The 26,538-nt window shown below is 41.6% G+C and overlaps 1 protein-coding gene across 4 annotated transcripts in view; it reads left to right on the top strand.

Annotated features, from left to right (window-relative positions):
- Window positions 1-26,314, top strand: part of pde1a (phosphodiesterase 1A, calmodulin-dependent) — a 352,383-nt gene extending 326,069 nt beyond the window's left edge. For all 4 annotated transcript variants that reach the window (XM_060928983.1, XM_060928979.1, XM_060928981.1 and 1 more), the window contains 9 exons: window positions 7,325-7,465; window positions 7,613-7,713; window positions 9,400-9,525; window positions 9,748-9,849; window positions 11,614-11,734; window positions 12,185-12,266; window positions 17,052-17,166; window positions 21,939-22,111; window positions 25,576-26,314. In XM_060928983.1, the coding sequence (XP_060784966.1) occupies window positions 7,325-7,465; window positions 7,613-7,713; window positions 9,400-9,525; window positions 9,748-9,849; window positions 11,614-11,734; window positions 12,185-12,266; window positions 17,052-17,166; window positions 21,939-22,111; window positions 25,576-25,832 (1,218 nt within the window). In that variant the 3' untranslated portion in view covers window positions 25,833-26,314. The remainder of the gene's footprint in view (window positions 1-7,324; window positions 7,466-7,612; window positions 7,714-9,399; window positions 9,526-9,747; window positions 9,850-11,613; window positions 11,735-12,184; window positions 12,267-17,051; window positions 17,167-21,938; window positions 22,112-25,575) is intronic.
- The last annotated feature ends 224 nt before the right edge of the window (window positions 26,315-26,538 follow it).

The following is a 26,538-nucleotide window of genomic DNA, read 5'->3' as shown; positions in this document are numbered from 1 at the left end:
ATGAACTTTTGTTATTGACCAAATACTTATTTTCCACCATAATTTGCAAATAAATTCATTAAAAATCAGACAATGTGATTTTCTGGATTTTTTTTTCTCATTTTGTCTCTCATAGTTGAAGTGTACCTATGATGAAAATTACAGGCCTCTCTCATCTTTTTAAGTGGGAGAACTTGCACAATTAGTGACTGACTAAATACTTTTTTGCCCCACTGTAATTCTATCCACATTCACTGAATATGAGCAATCATGTGCTCTGATTGGCTACTCTACTACTAGGATATCAGCTCATATACCATGAGGAGAGAAAAACAAAATGGTGGCGTGTTGCTGAACCAACTGAGGACAAAATAAAAACTACTCGAAAACAAAACCCCAAAAATTATACAAAAAAGTGGAACAAAATATGGAATAAAAGTATTTGATGGTAAAGTTTTTTTTTATTTAATTGTGACACAAACAATAATTAAGATGAAAAAACAGAACTCTGGAGTGTGCATAAGTATTCACCCCTTTTGTACAAAACCCCTAAATTAGAGCTGGTCCAACCAATTCACCTCATAAGTCACATAATTAACTGATTAAGATCCACCTGTGCACAATCAAAGAGTCACATGATCTGTCACATGATGTCTGTATAAATCAACCTGTTCTGGAAGGACCCTGACTCTGCAACACTACTAAGCAAGCAACATGAAAACCAAGGAGCCTTTAAACAGGTCAGAGACAAAGTTGTGGAGAAGTATAGATCAGGGCTGGGTCACAAAAAAATATCCCAAACTTTGAATATCCCACGGAGCCCCATTAAATCCATTATAGCAAAATGGAAAGAATATGGCACCATTACAAACCTGACAAGAGAAGGCCCCGCCCACCAAAACTCATAGACCGGGCAAGGAGGGCATTAATCAGAGATGCAACAAAGACACCAAAGATAACACTGAAGGAGCTGCAAAGATACACAGTGGAGATGGGAGTATCTGTCCATAGGACCACTTTAAGCCATACACTCCACAGAGTGGGCATGTCTTTATGGAAGAGTGGCCAGAAAAAAGTCAGAAAACACATTTGGAGTTTGCCCAACAGCACGTGGCAGACTCCCCAAACACATGGAAGAAGATTCTCTGGTTAGATGAGACTAAAATTGATCTTTTTGGTCATCATGGGAAATGCCATGTGTGGCGCAAACCCAACACCCTGAGAACACCATTCCTACAGTGAAGCATGGTGGTGGCAGCATCATGCTGTGGGGATGTTTTTCATCTGCAGGGACAGGAAAGCTGATCAGGACTGAAGGAAAGATGGATGGCACTAAATACAGGGCAATTCTGGAGGAAAACCTGTTTGAGTCAGCCAGAGGTTTGAGACTGGGACGAAGGTTCATGGTCCAGTAGGACAATGACCCTAAACATACTGCTAAAGCTACACTGGAGTGGTTTAAAGGGAAACATTTAAATGTCTTGGAATGGCCTAGTCAAAGCCCAGACTTCAATGCAACTGAGAATCTGTGGCATAACTTGAAGATTGCTGTACACCAACACAACCCATCTAACTTGAAGGAGTTGGAGCAGTTTTGCCTTGAGGAATGGGCAAAAATCCCAGTGGGTAGATGTGCTAAGCTAATAGAGACATACCCCAAGAGAATTGCAGCTGTATTTGTAGCAAAAGGTGGCTTTCCAGAGTATTGACTTTGGTGTGGGTGAATACCTATGCACACTCCAGATTTCTGGGATTTTTTTTTTTCATCTTAATTATTGTGTTTCACAATAAAAACAAACAAACAAACAAACAAACAATTTTCATCTTTAAAGTGGTAGGCATGTTGTGTAAATCAAATGGTGCTAACCCCCCAAAAATCCATTTTAATTCCAGCTTGTAATGCAACAAAACAGGACAAACACCAAGGGGGATGATACTTTTGCAGGACATTGTGTATATATTTAATTTTAATAAATAAAATAAAATTCTACAGCCACGAAAACAGGTTATAAATCACCTGAAAAGGTAACTGCATGGCAAATGAGAACTAAGTAAAAACATGCTGTCGTATATGAGAGTACATTACCAGCCTGCACTATTTTATACCTCAGAAGAGGAGGAATTAATGAATAATGAATAAGCGCAGGTGGCTTCATCCACTCTCAGAGCACCAAGAGGGCGAGGAAATTGTTCCAGCAAACATAATGCAGTGTATGAAAATGTTCCTATTTAAATTGTGAAGGGCTGACATTAAAGAAACATTGAGAAGATGACAATTTGTCTAAATCACAGGTAGTCGGTGCCCTGTAATGGAATAAAGCCACACGTGGTCATTAATTATTCATCACTTTCTCAACTCACCCTTACAAAAATATTGCTAACCTTTGGGATCATATGACTTGGGGTATGTAGGGCACTGAGAACATGGTTCCTTACAAACATAGGACATTTGAGAATATAGGCTTGTTTTTCAAATTACAGAGATGGAACATAGAGGGTCTTTGAGAATATAAAACTGCAACAATATAAACCTTCACGGACATGAACGTCACCATGGACATAAATGTCATGGCAATATTGGGCTTTCAGTGATTTATTTGAAATGTGGCAAATTGATTGTACAGCATACATCTTTAATAGAAAACAAACAAGAATTTGGTGCATGAGTTTTACTCTATTGTTTTGGGTTTTCTGAAATCAACACAGGGTCAGAATGATACATACTAGTATAAGGGTTAAAAATGTATATGCGCTCACTTAGATTATTAATTCAAGTTCCAAAATGTCTTAACTTGCCACAACCAAGGCACTCATTGGATTGACCAAGATGCAGTACAATGGGAAAGTCCAAGGAGCTCAGTGCAGATCTGAGAAAGAAGATCATAGATTTACACACTCAGGAATGTCTCTTGGAGCCATTTCTAAACAAGTGCAGGTTCCAAGATCATCAGTTCAAACAACTGTATGTAAGTACAAGTTATTGACAGGTGTAGCCACTTTGCTGCAAAAACTCACCTTCAGCTGAGAGGAAATTAGTTCGGATGGTTAGGAACAAACAAGGAACCACCAAGGCACAGGTTTGCTATGAACTGAAAGCTGCTGGAACACCAGCTTGTCTAAACTGTGGGTGGTAGAAATGGGCAACTGGACTTGCTTGAAGATTCTTGAAAACGTTTCACCTCTCGTCCAAAAGGCTTCCTCAGTTCTGTCTGACTAATAGGGAGTATCAGATATTTATCCTCTCCTGGATCAGAATCAGAATTCTGATGACCAGCTCATCTAAGGTGTCATTGAGGCATCATGTTGGTGTGGGTCACTGGAGGCTGGGTGTAAACGGCGAGTCATTAGGGTGATCAAAGGATTGCCCGTTAGGGTGATCAATGGCAATCTGACCCTCTCTGTCCTCCTGTGAGTTACCGAAAACAGCTGGGTCCTGGCGTACACCCAGCTGTCTGGGAAGAGTGTCCAAGACCGCCTTGTAGATGTTTGACAAATGATGTCTTAGACCCCCACCTCTGTTCAGTGATGGCCGTTCCAGGTTGACAAAAATGGCTTCTTTAACTCCTCGCTCATACCAACGATCTTCTCTGGCTAAAATGCATACGTTACAATCCTGAAATGAGTGTCCTTTGTTGTTAAGATGAATGTAGACAGCCGAGTCCTGGCCTGAGGAGCTGGCTCTCTTGTGTTGGGCCAAGCGCCTGTATAGCCGTTGTTTCGTCTTCCCAATATACAAGTCCGTGCAATTCTCACTGCACTGAATTGCATACACTACGTTGTCCTGTTTGTGTCTGGGTATTCTGTCCTTAGGGTGGACCAGTTTCTGCTTCAGGGTGTTATTGGGTCTGAAATGTACCGGAATGTTGTGTTTGTAGAAGATCCTCCTGAGTTTCTCCGATAGACCAGAAATGTAGGGAATGACAATGTTCTTGCGTTTGTTCCTGTTATCATCCTTGTCAGTATGTTCCACTTCCTCCATGTATAAATTGGCCACAATAGGGGACACTGGTGATCCCATGGCGCATCCATGCTTCTGTCTGTAGAAACTTTCATTAAACTGGAAAAAAGTGGTAGTCAGGCAGAGGTCAAGCAGGGTTCAAATCTGACCCGTGGTGAGTTTTGTTCTATCCAGTAAGGAGCTATCCTGAATGAGTCGTTTTCTTACAGATTTGACTGCTTCTGTGGTGGGAATGCAGGTGAACAGAGAATTGACATCGTAGGAAACCATGGTTTCATCTGAATCTAGTTTGAGGTCTGCAACTTTAGAAGCAAAATCTTGGGAATTTTTGACATGATATGGTGTATTCCCAACCAGGGGAGCCAAGATGGTGGCGAGGTGTTTAGCAATGTTATATGTGACCGAGTTTATACTGCTGATAATAGGTCTGAGAGGAGCTCCTTCTTTGTGAATCTTGGGGAGTCCGTATATGAGAGGCACGGCTTCCCCAGGGTCTTGGACACTCTTCCCAGATGGCTGGGTGTACGCCAGGACCCAGCTGTTTTCGGTGACTCACAGGAGGACAGAGAGGGTCAGATTGCCATTGATCACCCTAACAGGCAATCCTTTGATCACCCTAATGACTTGCCGTTCACACCCAGCCTCCAGTGACCCACACCAACATGATGCCTCAATGACACCTTAGATGAGCTGGTCATCAGATTTCTGATTCTGATTCTGATCCAGGAGAGGATAAATATCTGATACTCCCTATTAGTCAGACAGAACTGAGGAAGCCTTTTGGATGAGAGGTGAAACGTTTTCAAGAATCTTCAAGCAAGTCCAGTTGCCCATTTCTACCACCCACAGTTTACTATGACCTGGATGATTGAGAATCTTCACAGACAGCTTGTCTAAAATTTGCTTGTCTACAGTCAAGCAAATTTTACATTGCCATGGACTGAGAGGCTGCCATCCAAGAAAGAAGTCCCTGCTACAAAATCAACAAGTTTAAGCTTGGCTAAAGTATGCAGTTGACCACATGGACAAAGATGAACCTTCTGGAGGAAAGCTTTTATAGTCGGATGAGACAAAGATTGAGTTGTTTGTCTACGATGACAAAAGGTACAGAGGAACACTGTAAACTGTGCCCTGTATTTAGTGCCATCCATCTTTCCTTCAGTCCTGACCAGCTTTCCTGTCCCTGCAGATGAAAAACATCCCCACAGCATGATGCTGCCACCACCATGCTTCATTGTAGGGATGGTGTTCTCAGGGTGATGGGAAGTGTTGGGCTTGCGCCACACATGGCATTTCCCATGATGGCTAAAAAGTTTAATTTTCATCTCATCTGACCAGAGAATCTTCTTCCATGTATTTGGGGAGTCTGCCACATGCTGTTGGGCAAACTCCAAACATGTTTTCTTAAGCAATGCCTTTTTTCTGGCCACTCTTCCATAAAGCCCCGCTCTGTGGACTGTACAGCATGTAAAGCATGGTGGTGGTAGCATCATGCTCCGGGGCTGTTTTGCTGCTAGTGGAACTGATGCATTGCACAATGTGGATGAAAGGATGAAGAAATTTTCAGCATAACCTCAAACCAGAAACTTGGACATAGTTGAGTGTTGCAACAGGACAATGACCCCAAATACACATCAAATCTGGTTCTGGAAAGGGTAAAGCAGCCTAACATGAAGCTTAAAACAAGTCCTGACTTCAACCCTATCGAAAATATATGAACTTCCACAACTGTGTCTGGAAACACATTAATTTATTTGAACTCTACCAATTCTGCCAATAAGAGTGGTCAAATATCCAACCAGAATTCTGCCAGAAGCTTGTTGATGGCAACCAAAAGCATCTGGTCAAGGTGGAACTTGCTAAGGGACATTTGATCAAATGTTGAGTGTGCTGTATGCAAATCTTTGACCCTGTATGTAAATTCTGACCCTGTGTTGATTCAGAAAACCCAAAATGAATTAAAACTTGTGCACCAATTTCTTGCTTTTTTTCTATTAAAGTTATATATTGTACACCCTTCTGAATTCGGAGTCCCGCAACCTCAACGCCCACAAGGGGGTAATTCCTGGAATCACTGGTGGAAGGGTGAACACAGGTTGAAAGCCAGGTAGTCCAAATGCTCTGGTAATTCCTGTGGCCAACGCAGATATGTACCCCCATCCTCCCACGAACCATCATCAGAGGTGCAGTCCCCCATCAGCCCTGGCCATCCTGCTCCCTTGCTTGACACCTGGATCCCCAGAGGGGAGCGAAGCGGTGCGGACGAGGACTGCACACCCTCATCACCACCATCAACAACAAATCCTTTGTGCAGGCTATGTCCCCCTCCCATGAATGTATATTGTACAATCATTCTCCCTCAGAAAAAGAACAGTTCAAACAAATCATTGAAAGCACAACATTGCCATGATGTTTATGCTTATGAATACATACTTTTTGTTCACTTATATCAGTACAAAGTCCTGATATAAGTGCATCTCTTCACATCCTGAGAAGAGATGCAGAGCATGTGGGAAGGAGAATGTTGAGGATGGAGCTGCCAGGCAAACAAAAACAAGGAAGGCCAAAGAGGAGATAGATGGATGTGGTGAGAGGACATGAAAGTGGCAGGCGTGGTAGAGAAGGATGTGGAAGACGGGGAGCAATGGAGACGAAAGATCCACTGTGGCGACCCCTAATCGGGAGCAGCCAAAAGAAGAAGAAGAAGATATCAGTGCAAAGTCAAAAGACATTATGTGAATTAATTTGTAGCTTTATGTAATAAGACCACTAGTTAACCTAGTGGTTAGCGTGTCCGCCTCTTGACCGGGGGTTCTACTTGCAATCGGGTCATGCCAAAGACCATCATTAAAATGGTATCTACTGCCATCTGGTGAGGCACGCCACAATACAGATGTGAGTAGGACGTCAAACTCTTGAGGTTACCAGAGGACTAGCCCCCACTGCAACCCTAGCAATGTAATAGGTGAGAGGTCGAGGGCTACTGAAACAGAGATCGGCGCCGCCTGATGCGCCTTCTGGCATGGGAAGGACCTTTAATGTAATAACAAAACCAAAAGTGTCTCCTCATTGTAAGTTACACTGTGACAAAATTGCCATTGCTGTGGGTGCAAATGAAAATACTTTATCCACTTATCCGCTAACATGCTATGATAGCAACTAGTACTAACTAGCTGGGTGACGGGCATCTCAAAAAGCGCTTATTTTTAAAATACGGAATTAGTCACATGATGAAGTACCTATATCATATGAAACGGTGATAATCTAATCTATCTTGGAGATAAAATTTGATGCTTATCTTTTGCTAGCAAGCTGTGGAAGATGCTAGTCAAGGTTATCATGTTACAGTGGTATATGTTTGTCCTGTTCTACTTGTACCTTACCCAGATACCTGTGTCTTCTCTGGTGGCATTTGTGGAGGCTCTGGAGGTTGGCTATAGCAAGCACAAAAATCCGTACCACAACCTGATCCATGCTGCTGATGTCACCCAGACCGCACATTATCTAATGCTCCACACTGGCATTATGGTGAGCGTCAGATAAAAACTCCTTTTAGATCAGCCAAGTTTAATTTTGGCAGTATTTCATCCAGTAGTAAGTTCTGATGGTGTTAACAGTCATTTGTCGAGCTTTAGACACTTTACAGTGACTATTTTGTGCTTTGATTTGTCCTAGCACTGGCTCACCGAACTGGAAATACTGGCCATGGTGTTTGCTGCTGCTATTCACGACTTCGAACACACTGGGACAACCAACAACTTCCACATCCAGACCAGGTACGCTTGCCCTGCTGTCTCATCCCACTAGTCCTTAGGTTAAATTCAGTTGAGTTGTATTTATAAAATATTCAATATTTCCAAACAGTGGAAATAGTAGTCATGGCTCATGGTGGTCTGGGGAAGTGGTGGCTCATGAAGGTCTTTAAGGCTTTGACAGGTTGTCAGTTCAAATCCCATTATCACCAACCTGCCACAGTTGGATCCTTGAGTAAGACCCCAAATGGCACTCTGGTTTTGCAGTATTTTCTGGTTTTACTGTATTGGAACGCTCTCAGTAGTGAACAGAAAAGGAGGTTTTAAAGAGTTGGATGACGGCAGCAGTTCTGATCTCCTCTCTGAATGCGTCAGCGTCTCTGTTGAACTCTGTGCTGATACTGTTGCTGTTTTGTTGCATTTCTTTCCAGACGACCTTCGTCTCATGCAGACTCTTAAACCTCAAAGTCGCATGCTTTTGCCAAGAGACAGATTTCATGCTTTAATTCGTCATCTCCTTCTGTTGTCCTGAGGGTTTCAAAAAGCAAAACAATGATCTTTGCTTTCATGTTGGAAGAAAATAGTGATTTTTTTTTCGACAATTTATAAAACATTATTTTTACGTCACTGAGAAATGTTGATGTAAGACATGAGGGCTGGTTTAAGTTGAAATGCAGGGTTTTTGTGTGTGTGTGTTGTGTTTTTTTTTGTTGTTGTTGTTTTACCTCCGAGATGTCAATTCCTCTTTAACCTCCCCATGCTTTCGTCTGCATATCGCTCTGATTTTTTTTTTCCTGTTCCCAAAGGGAACAAAATCTATCATCGTTCAGCAAAAGCTATCAGGAAGTGTGAGGATGTGATGCATTCAGGAAGATTAAAGGAGAGTGGACATTTTTCTTTTTTACTTTATTGAAGTGAAGTGCAGTACACAGACTGTTTGAATCTGAATTGTCCAAGGATTGTTTATTGACAGTTTTAGGGTCTTATTTGGAAATGAAACAATAAAATCTTCTTTTTACTAATATATATATTTAGGCAGTGCCGAAAAGCAGGGCTCCTGATGAGTGTATGAGCAAAATATTTGCAAGGGCACAAAATCAACTTGAATAGAATAATAATAGTTAAATAATATTAGCTTGCTTTTCTTCATGGTCTATCAGATATATTCCATTCGGCGAGCATGATACTGAACGAGTCGAAGACGAGTAGCTGAATGGAATATATCTGATAGACCACTCAAAGGCAGCCAATATTATTATCATTATACATACACATTCCTTTTGGGTGTTCAATGCATCTTTCTCTTTCAAAATTCTCTCAGAATCTTCACGAGGAGTGAAATTCCTAAATCCTACATACTGCAGCTTTAAATCCGTGGACTTTTAATATTCACTAAAGTAAATAAAGGGGATTTTTTAATGGGATTTCTTAATAATCCACTAAAATGTCTATTATTTTAATTTACATCATTTCTGAAAATGATGTTTTTGAGCGAGGTCATGACCAAAACTCGGCACATCAGGACACGTAGCAAAAAGCCAGAGATAATACAATTAAAGCGTTTTTAGTCCAGACTCCTGGATGTATTGTCCACTCCGACACACTTTCATAATTTCACTGCCAATTCTGAGCTGTATCAGATTCTGTCATCTCTGCAGGAGGTATATATATATTTTTTTTTTTTTTGTGTGTGTGTGTGTGTGTGTGTAGGTCAGAGGTGGCTATCCTGTATAATGACCGCTCGGTTCTAGAGAACCATCATGTGAGCGCTGCCTACAGACTCATGCAGGAGGATGAAATGAATATCCTCATCAACTTGTCAAAAGACGACTGGAGGTGAGCATAAAACCCAGTGTGTGTGTGTGTGCGCGCACGTGTGTTCCTGTTCAGCTATCACTCAACGCTAAGTTCCTGTCAGAATGGAAGATCTGTTCTGAGAAATCTCCTGCTGAGCGAGTTATATACTGTATGTGTGTGCGTGTGTGTGTGTGTGTGTGTGTGTGTGTGTGTGTGGACGTGATTGTGTAATTACTCTCTCCTATGTTGGTGTGTGTGCAGAGAGCTACGCACGCTGGTGGTCGAGATGGTCATGAGTACAGATATGTCCTGCCATTTTCAGCAGATTAAAACCATGAGGAACTCACTGCAGCAGCCTGAGGGGTGAGACAGCACACACACATACACCTTGTGTGTGAAGAGAAAACGAGAGTAATAGACAACCAGCTATTTTCCATAACAGTAGCTCTGACTGCGATTCAAATCACAGCTACATCCTGTACATATTAATGTACTCGTCCTCATATGTTGTCGTTTCTATAGTAACAGCTCATTCACAGGGACTTGAATTCGCAGGGAATTGAATAAGGAACTTATAAGAGGACTTGTATAATTATACTGGGAAATACATATAATCTGAGACTAATTAAAAAAAAAGATTAAAATATGTTATTGCTCACACACTCGCTTACATACGTCAGGAGGATTAAAAGCGACATCTCGAGTCCATCTGGTGAGCTGGAACGGTTAGTGAGTTCATACACTGCGATAATAAACACCTTGACAAGCTCTGTTTGTCTTTAAAACTTTCTGCCATCGTCGTGATTGTTATCATCTCATCTCATCTCATTATCTCTAGCCGCTTTATCCTGTTCTACAGGGTCGCAGGCAAGCTGGAGCCTATCCCAGCTGACTACGGGCGAAAGGCGGGGTTCACCCTGGACAAGCCGCCAGGTCATCACAGGGCTGACACATAGACACAGACAACCATTCACACTCACATTCACACCTACGGTCAATTTAGAGTCACCAGTTAACCTAACCTGCATGTCTTTGGACTGTGGAGGAAACCGGAGCACCCGGAGGAAACCCACGCGGACACGGGGAGAACATGCACACTCCGCACAGGAAGGCCCTCGCCGGCCACGGGGCTCGAACCCGGACCTTCTTGCTGTGAGGCGACAGCGCTAACCACTACACCACCGTGCCGCCGCTCTTAAAAAATATAGTCAAAAAAATACTTTGCTGAAAACATGACTTTACACAGAACCTTAGCTTTCTCACATTAAATCAATTACAACACAATTATCTCAAGGTTTCTTCCTCATGATGTCTCAGGGAGTTTTTCTTTGCCACGGTCACCTCAGGCTCACTCATTAGGGATACATTTACAAATTAATATGTTTACATTTTTTATCAGGGATTTATATATTTCTGTAAAGCTGCTCTGCGACCATTGACTTGAATTGAATTGGAATATAATAAATGACAACATGTAAATATAATTAAAAATCAAAGTCTGTGTATATGTAAACATTTCCAGTTAAAAAAATATCTCCAAATGTAATCCCAGTCTTTGCCATTTGTTACAGGATCGGATCAAAATCTTTGTTTTCTGTCCATTCATCATGACATCAAATCTCTAGTCGTTATAAATGTGTAAAATGTAAGACAAGTCATTCATTAATCATTCGTTAAAAATAATTCGTTATTCAGTATTTCAGTCGCACTATTTAAATGTTATTTGTACGGCGCAGGAGTGTGTTCAACCATGAAAGTTTAAGACGTTCTTCATGCGTAGATAATACAAATAACACAAAATGGATCAATTTCAAGACAGTCATTTATTACTGATATTTTTTAAGGGTCATACAGTGTGTATGGCTGGTGAGGAACTGCAGAGATAAAACCTGGAAAGAAACATGTCAAAAAATCTCACAACCAGGCTCTGTGTGGTAAAGTGTTTAATTTAAAAAAAGAACGAAATTGATTGTGGAAAAATGGAGAGAGGAAATAGGAGATGAAGGAGAGAGAGAGACTGACATTATGAGTGATTTTGTGGCCTGCCAGCATTTGTTTTGTCTGCCTGTGCTTGTTTCAGTGTATGTGATTAGTGTGTGTGTGTGTGTGTGTGTGTGTGTGTAACAGGATAGACAAACCCAAAGCTCTGTCTCTAATGCTGCATGCGGCGGACATTAGCCACCCAGCTAAAGGCTGGAACCTGCACTACCGCTGGACTCAGGCTCTGATGGAGGAGTTCTTCAGACAAGTACACACACACACACACACACACACACTCTCTGAAATCTTATCCATAACCCTAATCTCTGTCTGTGATATCAAATCGTTTGGCTCTTTTTGATTTTTCACATAAAATCTCCACTAAAAAAATATTGGGGACTCAGTGTTAGAACTGTTGTATATTATAGATTGTTATAATTTACAGGGCCATGTTGTACTTATAAAGAGATGAATTCAACCCCCATGACACCACACACACACACACACACACACACACACACACACACACACACACACACACACACTCCTGTTTAATTATCTATGTATTCTATTCTTGTAAGCACACTACTACTACTACTAATAATAATAATAATAATTTTATTATTATTATTATTATTATTATATGAATCATATGACCATTCATACATAAAGTACAGTATCACGTGTGTGTGTGTGTGTGTGTGTGTGTGTTTTGCAGGGTGATAAAGAGGCAGAGTTGGGACTGCCATTTTCTCCACTGTGTGATCGTAAGGCCACGATGATCGCCCAGTCCCAGATAGGTGCGTCTCTGTCTCTCTGTCTGTCTGTCTCTCTCTCTCTCTCTCTTTCTCTCTCTCTCTGTCTTGCTCTCTCCCTCTGTCTGTCTGTCTGTTTCTCTCTCTCCTTGTCTCTCTCTCTGTCTGTCTGTCTGTCTGTCTGTCCCTCTCCTTCTCCTCTCTCTCTCTGTCTGTCTGTCTCTCTCTCTCTGTCTCGCTCTCGCCATCTCTATCTGTCGCTGTCTCTCTCTCCCCCTCCTCTCGGTCTCTGTTTGTCTGTCTCTCTCTCTCCCTCTCCTCTCCCTCTCTCTCTGTCTCTCCCTCTCTCTCCATCTCTGTCTGTCTATCTGTCTTTCTCTTTGTCTGTCTGTCTCTCTCTGTCTCTCTCTGTCTGTCTGTCTGTGCCTCTCTCTCTCTCTGTCTGTCTGTCTCTCTCTGTTGGTCTGTATCTCTCTCTGTCTCTGTATCTCTCTCTCTCTTTCCCTCTCTCTCCCTCTCTCTCTCCGTCTCTGTCTGTCTGTCTCTCTCGCCCTCTCTCTTTCTGTCTGTCTGTCTGTCTGTCTGTCCCTCTCTCTTTCCATCTCTGTCTGTCTGTCTCTCTCTCTCTATCTGTCTGTCTGTCTCTCTGTCTCTCTCTCCCTCTCCTCCTCTCTCTCTGTCTCTGTCTGTCTGTCTCACTCGCTCCGTCTCTATCTCTCACTGTCTCTCTCTCCCCCTCTCCTCTCTCTCTGTTTGTCTGTCTCTCTCTCCCTCTCCTCTCCCTCTCTCTCTGTCTCTCCCTCTCTCTCCATCTCTGTCTGTCTCACTCTCTTTCTCTGTCTGTCTCTCTCTGTCTGTCTGTATCTCTCTCTCCCTCTCTCTCTCTCTCTCTGTCTGTCTCTCTGTCAGTCTGTATATCTCTCTCTCTCTCTGTATCTCTCTCTGTCCCTCTCTCTCCCTCTCTCTGTCCGTCTCTGTCTGTCTCTCTTTCTGTCTGTCTGTCTGTCTGTCTGTCTCTCTCTCTCTCTCTCTCTCTCTCTTTCCGTCTCTGTCTGTCTGTCTGTCTGTCTCTCTCTCTCTCGGACATCAAGAATGGCAACTGTGACATATTTTCCAATATCTTCACTCGTGAGGAAATCAATGAATTGTTTTGATACATTTGGGGACTTTTTGTTTGTGAATGTGTCGATATAATAAAAAGAAAATCACACTTCGGCTTGAAGATATGAAGTTTATCTTCTCGTGTTGAAAAATATTTTCACTCATTCGCTTCGTTTACTTGTGATATATCCATTCATCACTCAAAGATAAACTTCATATCTTCATGATTCTGTGTAATATCACACATTATATATATATATAATCTCATCTCATTATCTCTAGCCGCTTTATCCTGTTCTACAGGGTCGCAGGCAAGCTGGAGCCTATCCCAGCTGACTACGGGCGAAAGGCGGGGTACACCCTGGACAAGTCGCCAGGTCATCACAGGGATATATATACTGTATATATATACAGTGGTGCTTGAAAGCTTGTGAACCCTTTAGAATTTTCTATATTTCCGCATAAATATGACCTAAAACATCGTCAGATTTTCACACAAGTCCTAAAAGTAGCTAAAGAGAATCCAGTTAAACAAATGAGACAAAAATATTATACTTGGTCATTTATTTATTGAGGAAAATGATCCAATATTACATATCTGTGAGTGGCAAAAGTATGTGAGCCTTTGCTTTCAGTATCTGGAGTGACCCCCTTGTGCAGCAATAACTGCAACTAAACGTTTGCGGTAACTGTTGATCAGTCCTGCACACCGGCTTGGAGGAATTTTAGCCCGTTCCTCCGTACAGAACAGCTTCAACTCTGGGATGTTGGTGGGTTTCCTCACATGAACTGCTCGCTTCAGGTCCTTCCACAACATTTCCATTGGATTAAGGTCAGGACTTTGACTTGGCCATTCCAAAACATTAACTTTATTCTTCTTTAACCATTCTTTGGTAGAACGACTTATGTGCTCAGGGTCATTGCCTTGCTGCATGACCCGCCTTCTCTTGAGATTCAGTTCATGGACAGATGTCCTGACATTTTCCTTTAGAATTCGCTGGTATAATTCAGAATTCATTGTTCCATCAATGATGGCAAGCCGTCCTGGCCCAGATGCAGCAAAACAGGCCCAAACCATGATACTACCACCACCATGTTTCACAGATGGGATAAGGTTCTCATGCTGGAATGCAGTGTTTTCCTTTCTCCAAACATAACGCTTCTCATTTAAACCAAAAAGTTCTATTTTGGTCTCATCCGTCCACAAAACATTTTTCCAATTGGCTTGTCCACTTGATCTTTAGCAAACTGCAGACAGGCAGCAATGTTCTTTTTGGAGAGCAGTGGCTTTCTCCTTGCAACCCTGCCATGCACACCATTGTTGTTCAGTGTTCTCCTGATGGTGGACTCATGAACATTAACATTAGCCAATGTGAGTGAGGCCTTCAGTTGCTTAGAAGTTACCCTGGGGTCCTTTGTGCCCTCACCGACTATTACACGCCTTGCTCTTGGAGTGATCTTTGTTGGTTGGCCACTCCTGGGGAGGGTAACAGTGGTCTTGAATTTCCTCCATTTGTACACAATCTGTCTGACTGTGGATTGGTGGAGTCCAAACTCTTTACAGATGGTTTTGTAATCTTTTCCAGCCTGATGAGCATCAACAACACTTTTTCTGAGGTCCTCAGAAATCTCCTTTGTTTGTGCCATGATACACTTCCACAAACATGTGTTGTGAAGATCAGACTTTGATAGATCCCTGTTCTTTAAATAAAACAGGGTGCCCACTCACACCTGATTGTCATCCCATTGATTGAAAACACCAGACTCTAATTTCACCTTCAAATTAACTGCTAATCCTAGAGGTTCACATACTTTTGCCACTCACAGATATGTAATACTGGATCATTTTCCTCAATAAATAAATGACCAAGTGTAATTTTTTTTGTTTCATTTGTTTAACTGGGTTCTCTTTATCTACTTTTTGGACTTGTGTGAAAATCTGATGATGTTTTAGGTCATATTTATGCAGAAATATAGAAAATTCTAAAGGGTTCACAAACTTTCAAGCATCACTGTATGTGTGTGTGTATATATATATATATATATATATATATATATATAAAATCAGTTGTTCATACACACCTTTTTGGTTTCCATGTCTAAAGTTGCTGTTGTTCCTCTGCTCTCATTAAAAGCTCAATGCTGCCACTATGAGGTTATTCTGTTCCTCACACATCACACATCATGTCTACTTATCACATCAATCCCCAGTTTAACAGGAAAAATCTCATCTCATTATCTGTAGCCGCTTTATCCTGTTCTACAGGGTCGCAGGCAAGCTGGAGCCTATCCCAGCTGACTACGGGTGAAAGGCGGGGTACACCCTGGACAAGTCGCCAGGTCATCACAGGGCTGACACATAGACACAGACAACCATTCACACTCACATTCACACCTACGCTCAATTTAGAGTCACCAGTTAACCTAACCTGCATGTCTTTGGACTGTGGGGGAAACCGGAGCACCCGGAGGAAACCCACGCGGACACGGGAACATGCAAACGCTGCACAGAAAGGCCCTCGTCGGCCACGGGGCTTGAACCCAGACCTTCTTGCTATGAGGTGACAGCGCTAACCACTACACCACCGTGCCGCCCAACAGGGAAAAATGAAAAGAAAAATCATCCTTCATATAAAACTGTCTGAGTCATGGCCAATTCCCACCCACCAGACACGTCTCCTCTATCACATCACAGCTCCCAACCAGGGAGGGCGAAGGTCATCGCGTGCTTCCTTTAAGGCACATGACACCAGCCGACTGTATGTTTTCAAACTGCGGCTTATGTAACGTTAGGGGGTGGCAACACCCTCGGAGGAAAACGCTATCCGCCCACTTCCATGTCCATGGACTCACAGGACAGTTTTGCTCTCTTGGGCTCTCAGTTAAACTCATGATCTCTGGATGATGGGGCGAACGCTTTTCTGTTGTCCCACTCGGGAACCCAAAACTGCTTTTTAAATTTCATTCCCTTTGGCTTAATACTTAGTTTTGTGACTTCAGTGTTATGAGTTTAATTCCATCCATGTTTGAAATCTGAACACTTATGTTCTAATAAAGGCCATTGTTTTAAAAATAATCATAATTTCAGAAGAAAATGTGCAGTTTGTTTTGTAGAAATCAGGGTTGCCAGATTGGGTTGTAAATCATCAGTTCAGTTGCGTTCTCAAACCTTCCCAAGCGACAACAAACAACCACAGCTACATCTTTAGGGGCAAAATGTTATTTGGTTTCAAGTTGCAGGATTAAGGATTTTTGTTTCAATTAATGAGACACTAGTGCATGTTTCCTTGGTAATGCAGTGAAGTGTTTAGCGGTCCTGGAGAAAAAAAGCAAAAGTAAAAAGAAGTTTTATTATTATTATTATTATAATCAGCATTAAGGAGTGAAAGATGTTAAGCGGCGGCATGGTGGTGTAGTGGTTAGCACGGTCACCTCACAGCAAGAAGGTTCTGGGTTCGAGCCCAATGACCGACGGGGGCCTTTCTGTGTGGAGTTTGCATGTTCTCCCCGTGTTCATTGTTCATCTCTGTGTGTCAGTCCTGCGATGATCTGGCGACTTGTCCAGGGTGTACCCCGCCTCTCGTTCATAGTCAGCTGGGATAGGCTCCAGCTTGCCTGTGACCCACAGGATAAGCAGTGATAGATAATGGATGGATGGATGAAAGATGTTAAGAAAGATGTCCCCCCTGTAATTTTTTCTCATCCTTCGTTTTGTCTCCTGTCCGACAGGCTTCATTGACTTCATTGTGGAGCCAACGTTCTCTGTGCTTGTGGACACCACAGAGAAGATCATCACTCCTCTCATAGAGGAAGCTTTAAAGTCAGGCGGCGTCCGCAGGGCGAGGTAACAGCACACCTGTGTCGACAGCACTCACCTGGAATGATTAGGGGATATGGCCAAGAAACAGGAAATGAGGAAAAAAAAAAGGAAGCGATCAGAACATTTCTATGACTGACAGAAAGAAAAATCCACATTTTGGTGAAGTTGTTTCACCTCATGCTGAAAAAATGAGAGAAATCCAACCTTCAATTGAAATAAAATTATTCACAGAAAAACAAATCCTTCTTCAAGAAATATATTTTCCAAACAAAAGCACACGCCACTATTACTGCCACAAATGGAAATGATGGTGAACGCAGTATACACTACCGTTCAAAAGTTTGGGGTCACCCAGACAATTTTGCGTTTTCCATGAAAAGTCACACTTTTATTTACCACCATAAGTTGTAAAATGAATAGAAAATATAGTCGAGACATTTTTCTGGCCATTTTGAGCATTTAATCGACCCCACAAATGTGATGCTCCAGAAACTCAATCTGCTCAAAGGAAGGTCAGTTTTATAGCTTCTCTAAAGAGCTCAACTGTTTTCAGCTGTGCTAACATGATTGTACAAGGGTTTTCTAATCATCCATTAGCCTTCTGAGGCAATGAGCAAACACATTGTACCATTAGAACACTGGAGTGAGAGTTGCTGGAAATGGGCCTCTATACACCTATGGAGATATTGCACCAAAAACCAGACATTTGCAGCTAGAATAGTCATTTACCACATTAGCAATGTATAGAGTGGATTTCTGATTAGTTTAAAGTGATCTTCATTGAAAAGAACAGTGCTTTTCTTTCAAAAATAACGACATTTCAAAGTGACCCCAAACTTTTGAACGGTAGTGTACCTGAAGCAGGTTTCCCATTTAAATTGTACAGCATTTTTGAGTTGATTGGAGTGTGCAGGAACTTTCAAGCTGGAATCTGTGACTTCCTGGTTAACTGGGGAACAAATATGAGGTGACACAGAGGCCAAATTCCCTTACCTTGTGTCTGAAATCACTCACTACGCACTACATAGTGAACTATATACTGTAGTGAGTTCGCCATTTTGTAGTGCTGTCCGAATGTATAGTGAGAGAATTATTATTACACCCTATATAGATAGTGGACTCATGGTATCCCACAAGAAAAGTAGTGTACAACCGATGGTCACTAACCAAGCAATATATCCCATCATGCATTGCGGTCGCGCCGAAAGAAAAAAAAGTGTGTTGAGGTGAATGGACAGAGGAAGAAACACAGTAAGAGCATAGAAAAAAAGCTAAAATAGAATAAGTCAGATAAAATACAAGAATAAAAGTTACAGTGCAGGGTGAGGAATTAATCAAAAGCCTCAAATTTGATTTAATAAAAGGCAGCGGCAAAGAAGAAAGAAAGTATTCAGCCTTGATTTAAAAGAACTGCAGCAGACACAACGTACTTTGTATTTATTAATGCGGGAAATACGCTCAGTTTAATGTGTATTCATCACAAAAATACACGCAGACTCGGGTATTTATTACCACCAGCTGACTGATCTGGCACGCTTTAATTGTGCGACAGTAATGATATAAATAACGGCGCGGCAGAGTAGTGTCCAAAAGTGTTTTTTAAATTTTTTTTTTTCATTTTAACAATGAGATCACTATATCATCCTCTATATAGAATTCCCAAGATAGTGAGTAGGGCGTAGTGAATGAGTGAGTGATTTCAGACACAGCCTTAATCATCCATCAACATGGGAAAGATAAGAGACACACAAACCAAAAACTGAGAAGTGTGTTGACCTTCATAAGTCAGGGGATAATGATAAAAAACAGTAGTTACTCATCTGAAAATGTCCATTTCTACTGTTGGGGCAATAATAAAAAAAAAAGTGGACACCAACTGGAACTGATACAAACTCACCTGGAAGAGGACCCAAGTTTATTTTGCCCCACGTACAGTGAGGAGGAGGGTAACAGAGGCAAAAAAGATCCCCAAGGATCACTGTTGGTGAATTACAAGAAAAAGTAAAATCTTGGGGCTTGTGAGTCTCCAAAACCACCATCAGACTCCACCTCGATGCCAACAGATTGTTTGGAAGGTCTGCCAGAAAAAAGCCTTTTCTGTCAGTTAACCACAAACATAACCACCTAGAGTTTGCAAAATGCTACGACAACTTTGACTGGAACCATGTTCTCTGGTCCGATGTTAAAAAAAAAATGGAGCTTTTTGGTAATAAACGTTCAAGATGGGTTTGGTGTAAAAAGAAGAACGGCTATAATGAAAAGAACCCGATCCCAACCATATGTCCAAATCAACATAAAAAAGCATATGTCCAACACAACACTTCTCCAGTTAGAGAGAAAGAGAAGCAGAAGAACAGGACCAACAATGATTACCAATCTGATCACTGAAGAAATACACCAGGTTCAGGAACTGCTATCTAGATTAGAGGAAGAGGCCGCGAAGGTTGGTCTCCACTGCAACTCAAAGAAAACGGAAATACAACCATTTAACCAGGATCAGCCAGTACAGGTTACAGCAAAAGATGGGAGGAAGCTAAAAGTGGTAAACAATTTTAAATACTTGGGAGCTTGGACGGAAAGCACAGAGAAAGATCTCTCGGTGAGGAAAGGACTGGCCTGGAGTGCATGACACAAGCAACGTAAAATATGGTCCTCCCAACTTTCCAGAAAACTGAAAATTCGCCTATTCACTGCCACGGTTGAATCTGTTTTTCTTTATGGTGCCGAGACATGGACTCTCACGAAGACTCTTGAGAAGCTGGTTGATGGATGCTACACCTGGATGCTCAGGATGGTGCACAATGTCACTTGGAGACATCTCATCTCATTATCTCTAGCCGCTTTATCCTGTTCTACAGGGTCGCAGGCAAGCTGGAGCCTATCCCAGCTGACTACGGGTGAAAGGTGGGGTACACCCTGGACAAGTCGCCAGGTCATCACAGGGCTGACACATAGACACAGACAACCATTCACACTCACATTCACACCTACGCTCAATTTAGAGTCACCAGTTAACCTAACCTGCATGTCTTTGGACTGTGGGGGAAACCGGAGCACCCGGAGGAAACCCACGCGGACACGGGGAGAACATGCAAACTCCGCACAGAAAGGCCCTCGCCAGCCACGGGGCTCGAACCCGGACCTTCTTGCTGTGAGGCGACAGCGCTAACCACTACACCACCGTGCCGCCCACTTGGAGACATCACCTTACAAATGAAAGGTTGTACAGAGAACTCCCCAAAATATCAACAAAGGTTTGTCAGCATTGAATGAGATTGGCAGGACATTGTGTAAGACATGAAGAAGAAATGGCCAACAAACTTGTACTCTGGCAACCAATCGAAGGTAAAGTCAAAAGAGGATGAAGACGAGTCACATATATAGACAACCTACTGAATGACTCTGGAATAGCGAACACTAGGGTGCATCAGTTGCCCTCACTTTCATAAAATCTGATGCATTTTTGTTCGGGTGTTCCTTTTCACCAATAAAGACATCCTGTACAATTTTTTGACCATATTCAAAAGTCTAATGGTGGCACCAAGAGGTTCATTTTTTGCCAAAAAACGCTTATTTTATGTTTCCGCATAAGGTTTGAATCACAATGTTGGACTCCATTTATTGATTTCTTGTGAGCCAGAGATCATGTTAAGAACCTTCGCAAGGGATTGAGAAGCATTAATGTGATTCATAATACATTTGTATTGTTTAAAAGTAGTTGAACAATGATTCAATGAACAGCTAAAACTCAAACTGTGCTTGATAATATATTTAGAATATGTACTAAACATGTGTATCTAAAATATTTGGTATACTCTATAAGGTGCCATAATGTTTCATGAAAAGTGATCGAAATTGTGTCATAAAAGTCATAAAATAGCAGCTTTTTCCATAACTTTGAGCTCCTGGTGCCACCATTAAACTTTTGAATTTTGTCAAAATATTTCACCCAGTGTGTTTTCTTACCAAAAGGAACATAAAAACAAAAATGCATCATGATCGGAGGAACTTTTCATTTTTAGGGGGCAACTGATGCACCCTAGCGAACACTCAGGAACTGCAGTGATGGACAGAGATCGATGGAAAAGTCATGTCTTGTCAGTGGGGCGAAAGAAAGAAAGAAAGAAAGAAAGAAAGAAAGAAAGAAAGAAAGAAAGAAAGAAAGAAAGAACACAAAAATGGTTCACTGAGCACAGAATCAAGCTTCTGCCCTGAACATCTCAGTCCCCTGAGCTGAACCACAGTGAAAACCTGTGGGCTGAGCTGAAGAGGAGAGAACACAAGAGAGGGTCGAGGACCCTGGATGATCTGGAGAGATCGTGTAAAGACGAACGGTCTCAGATGCCCTGATCTGGATCTCCAACCTTATGAAATGTTAGAGGAGAGACTCAGTGCTGTTTTACTGACAAAAGGAGGGTGTAAAAAAAGTATTGAATTCAGAAGTGCCAATAATAGTGGCACGTGTTTTTGTTGAAAATAATTTTCTTGATGAGGGATTTGTTTTTCTCTGAATAACTTTATTTCAATTAAAAGTTGGATTTTTCTCAATTTTTTCAGCAAGAGATGAAGCGACTTCACCAAAAGGTGGATTTTTTTCTAACCTGTTTTACTAATCTTTCCAAGGGGTGCCAATAATTGTGGAGGGCACTGTACATTCCATGATAAATTTACTAGGGTTTATTAAATATTCATAGACTGTAGGAAGAATGTGACGTGTTGATGACCACAGTGCTTTGTCTGTCCTGGACCTGACTTCGAGTCAGGTGAAGTGATGGTGTTATTTTGTCGTTCGTCAGTTTAACAGGACGAGGTTCGGCTGCCGTGGTCGAGTCGGTCCAGAGACACAGCGATCGAGACTCGGTGCCCACTGACTACTCGCTTGGTGGCATCGACCTCAAACGCGTCCGACACACACTCTCTGAGATCATCCAGAGCAACAAGGAGCGCTGGAAGGAGCTGTCTGTTCAAGGTGTGTATTCACAGCATAGGGATATAACATAATCCCCTTCCTGTATACATGAGTGTACACGAACATACGACAAGGAAGGATGGAATTTGTTTTGAGGATTTTTGTTGTTGTTGCTTATTTGTCATAATGGAATAAATAAAATTCATTTTGGGACTCGTGCTGAAAGTGGAATACATTTTAATATAACATATTAATTGCTAACGATATTAGCCTTATCGCACCTGTGCAAAACTAATGAAGCGTCATGAGAGTTTAGACCAAATACACATCAACATACAGTACGTTCTAAAATATATATATGTTATTTACCAGCTGGGAGGTCCGTATGGTGAAATACCGTGACCGAGGTCTTGAAAGTACTGAGCGAGGCCCTCTGTGCCGAGGTCAGTATTCAAGGCCGAGGTCACGGTGTTTCACCATACGGACCGACCTTAAGCTGGTAAATAATTTATTTATTTTTTTCTTTAACAAATTCTAACAGAAAACGAGAGCGCCCGAAAGGGAAAACTGAGCCGAGCCACCATTTTGAATCCTCATTCACGGCTGGAATGCAAATGGCTTCCTCCTCGGTATACAAGTGCACTTCCATGGCAGGAAAAAAACTACATTTTGCCGCCTATGTAGTCCCCTATTTATACAAATAGGAGTCATTCAGGATTCAGCCATGTTTTTGATCGGTGTTAGCAACAGTTACAGGTTTTAGCTTTCTCCTGAAATGTTTTTTTTTAATTTCTTCTTCCTCAGGGTAGTAAAACTCGCTTTCGCTGTGAACACTGTCGTTATCGCTATCCATGCTGTAAAATTAATGCTATTCTCCTGAGAAATGCTGGCAAACATTTATAAGATTTTTGATAATCTTATAAATAAATCTTATTAAAAAAAAAGATAAATGTTGACAAAAAATGCTACTATGTTTGTTGTTGTTGTGAACGAGCGAGTTGCCAGAGGTCCGTAACCAGGGTCCGTAACTGGAGTCCGTATCATAGGATACGGACCCGTTCGCCAGCCAATCAGAGCGCAGGATTTGATGGAAAGTGCACCGTGAAAAAAATAAATTCACTTATTAGCATTTATCTGATTCATGCATAAGAATTCACCCCTCTTGAGCTTTAACACATCACAACATGCCATGAAAATAGCTCATAATATGGGCAAGAGGGGAAAAATTAATATAGTTTGTAAATTTACTTGCAAATAAAAATTATAAATATTCAAATTGCATAAGTGTTCACCCTTTTGCTGTGAAACCCCAAAACTCTTTTGGAAAGGGATACACTTTAGTCTAGATTACATTAATATTTGAGGTTACAGCTCTCATCGCGCCAATGAAAAAACAAAATACTTTTTTTTTAGGTTTGGCCAAAGTTTAGGAAGTGTTTTGTACAAATTTCTGAAGGTGGTTTCAACTCCTATTTCACAACAGCGAGATAATAACATCTCCGAGTCATATTCAGAGTTATGTCAATATACCCACAGGGAAAGTTATGTACAGATTTCTCGGATTTTTAATTCAGATTATGAAAATGACCTGCGTGGAGTTCACACGTCTGAGGTTACTAAAATACAAAGAGACATACTGTATGCAAAAAAAGAAAGAAAGAAAGAAAGTCTGTGGTGTGCATGGGAACCTACCTGAGAGAAGCCTGAATATCATAAATCAATAAAGATTATGTGCGCCCCAGATACACCAGATAGCAGGGACACTTCTCACAGCAAGAAGGTTCTGAGTTCGAACCTCACAGCTGACTGGTGCCCTTTTATGCCTGTGGGTTTCCTCTAGATGCTCTGGTTTCCTCCCATAGTCCAAAGACATGTGGGTTAGATCAACTGGCTACTCTAACTTTCTTATAGGTGGGAATGTGAGTGTGAATGGTTGCTTTTGTCGGTGTTAGCCCTGTGATAGACCGGTGACCTGCCCAGGGTGAACCCCGACTCTCGCCCAAAGTCAGCTGGGATTGGGTCCAGCTTTCTCTGCAACCCTGACGAATAAGTGGTATTGATATGGCTGGATGGATGAATTTAAAGGGAGGATACTATTATTTAATAAATAGCTTCATACATTAATATATATTTAACAGTTATTCCACGAAATCGAGTCATACATGAGCTGATAGCTGACAAGGCGCATAGCACCGAGTTGTCTATAATCCATGTACGACGAGATTGAGTGGAATAACTGTTTTATTCTATCCACATTCACTGGATTTTGAGAAATGGAGCATTTTTATTTGTATTTTTTGCAAATTAGATAAATAAAAACTTTTATACAAAACACCCAACAAAATCATATCTGCTTAAACAAACCGGCGAAACGACAGGCACAATCTGTGAAAAATGCGATAATAATAATAATTCTTGAAAAAATTTAAAATATATATGTTCTTACCATCAATTACTTCTATTCCATATTTTGTTGGTGGTTTTGTTTTCGAGTAGCGTTTTTATTTCATCCTCAGTTGGTTCAGCAACACACTCCACAATTTTATTTTTATTTTTCCTGAGGGTTTTATTGGTGTTAAGTTGGAAAACCAACTTAAAGGTGCATTTCCGCCACCAACTGGGCTGGAGTGTGGAACAGGAGATACTGGAGGGGGACGACTATATTCTTTTATTTAGCTATTTCTGTTTCTTTTAAATACTTGATATGCTCCGCCATTTTGTTTTTCTCTACTCCCGGTATATGAGCTGATAGCCTAGTAGTAGTAGAGTAGCCAATCAGAGCATGTGATTGCTCATATCCAGTGAATGTGGATAGAATAATTAATATTGTATCCGGCATCAAAAAATTCCCATGTAGGGATTGGCCAAGGATGGCTCACGTGACATAAAATAGTTCCACCACTGATTTATTTCGTGATGTCCAAAATTTAAAAAATGAATACAGTGTGAGTCAGTCATGGTGTATCCTGGATATACCATGAGCTGACGTCAGAATTTCTACCTGTACGGCCGACTCAAGTCACAGCTATGGCTCTGCGAGCATTTCTGTGTGTGTAGATCGACGTATCATGATCGTGCCTAGCGAGGCAGGCGAGAGCATGGTACATTGCACATGCGCAGGTCAAAGATGTACTGTAAATGACAAACATAGCTGCGTCCTGTGAGTTTATGCTGAGATTCAATCTTAACACTTTTAGTTTGGAATTTTTTTGATGAAGGATATAAATCTAATACCGTACACTGAGAGGCACTGATTGAAATGATGGATTCTCTTCGGTGACTGGTGTCGTACTGCAGCCCCTCACAAAATACCAGTCACCTCAGAGAATCCATCATTTCAACCGGAGCTTCTCAGTGCATGGTATATTTGATTATTGGCCTCAAGAGGCTTTTCGTTGTGTTATTTGGGTATTAAATCCTTACCAAGTGCATACCTCAACTACATTGTGATTAAATAAACAGACCTGCTGTATTTTACCCTCTTTAACCTTTCACTGCTTCCACCTCTTCCTCTTCCTCTTCAGAACTGGCCAGTAAGGAGCGAGAGCAGCGTTCTGAGCGTGAAGATTTGTCCCGTAAATCTGATGTCACTCTGATTCGCAGCAGTCGTGATTCCGAGTCGAAGTCTCTCTGTGAAGTGAACAACACTGACTCCCTTCATTCATCCCAGGACTCTTTAGAGCAAAGCGCTGCGTCCCACAGCGCTGATCCAACCGATGCCAGTCCCAATGCCAGCCCTGATGCCGATCGGCCGTTACCATGGAACGGCAAAACTGCCTGAATTGGAAAAAAAACCACCGCAAATGTTGCGAACTCTTACACTGTGTGTGTGTACTGTGGCATAAACCTCAATCCCGTATGGGTGCTGTACATATCACTGTGGCAATCATATCGTAACGCTACTGTTTCCTCTGCTCCTCGGAAGGGGGAGGGGTCAAGCTGACTGATGTTTCCATGACACCAAGCATCGCCATGGGAGACGCCAGGATGCTGCGTTGCCATGGCAACTTTGTTTCTTTGCAAGGAGAGACGGAGCTTATCTGAAAGGTCTGGGTATCCAGAAAAAAAAAAATGCAACGCTGCCACTTCACCTGCATTTTCTGTTTTCGTTCTTTACTTTTGTAAATTGGCTTCAGTTTTGTTTTGTTTTCTAGTCCTTTGTATTGGTAATTTATTAAAGATCGTTCTGCTCCCCTTTAAGCCATAATCCATTTCTTTTGTATACTCTTTCCATTGATGCTATAGACACTATGCAGGAAGAAACACTACATGAACAGTGTGACTCTTTGCATATATACAGATGGGAACTAAAAACTTAAAGAGAAAAAAAAACAGTGGCTCTGTTACGCTCTGGGGGGGATTTATTTATTTTGCTGACATGGCTTATCTTTGCTTGTCCTCTCTGAGTGAAGCAAGTCAATATAAAGTTCCTCTGACTAAACACATTTAAATTCTGATGAAAAGTTTCTAATCCCGATGGGTGTGGT

This window comes from Neoarius graeffei, chromosome 9 (assembly GCF_027579695.1).
Source record: "Neoarius graeffei isolate fNeoGra1 chromosome 9, fNeoGra1.pri, whole genome shotgun sequence".
Lineage (NCBI taxonomy): Eukaryota > Metazoa > Chordata > Actinopteri > Siluriformes > Ariidae > Neoarius > Neoarius graeffei.
Note: the sequence above shows the minus strand (reverse complement) of the source record. Positions and strands in the feature narration are given on the sequence as shown.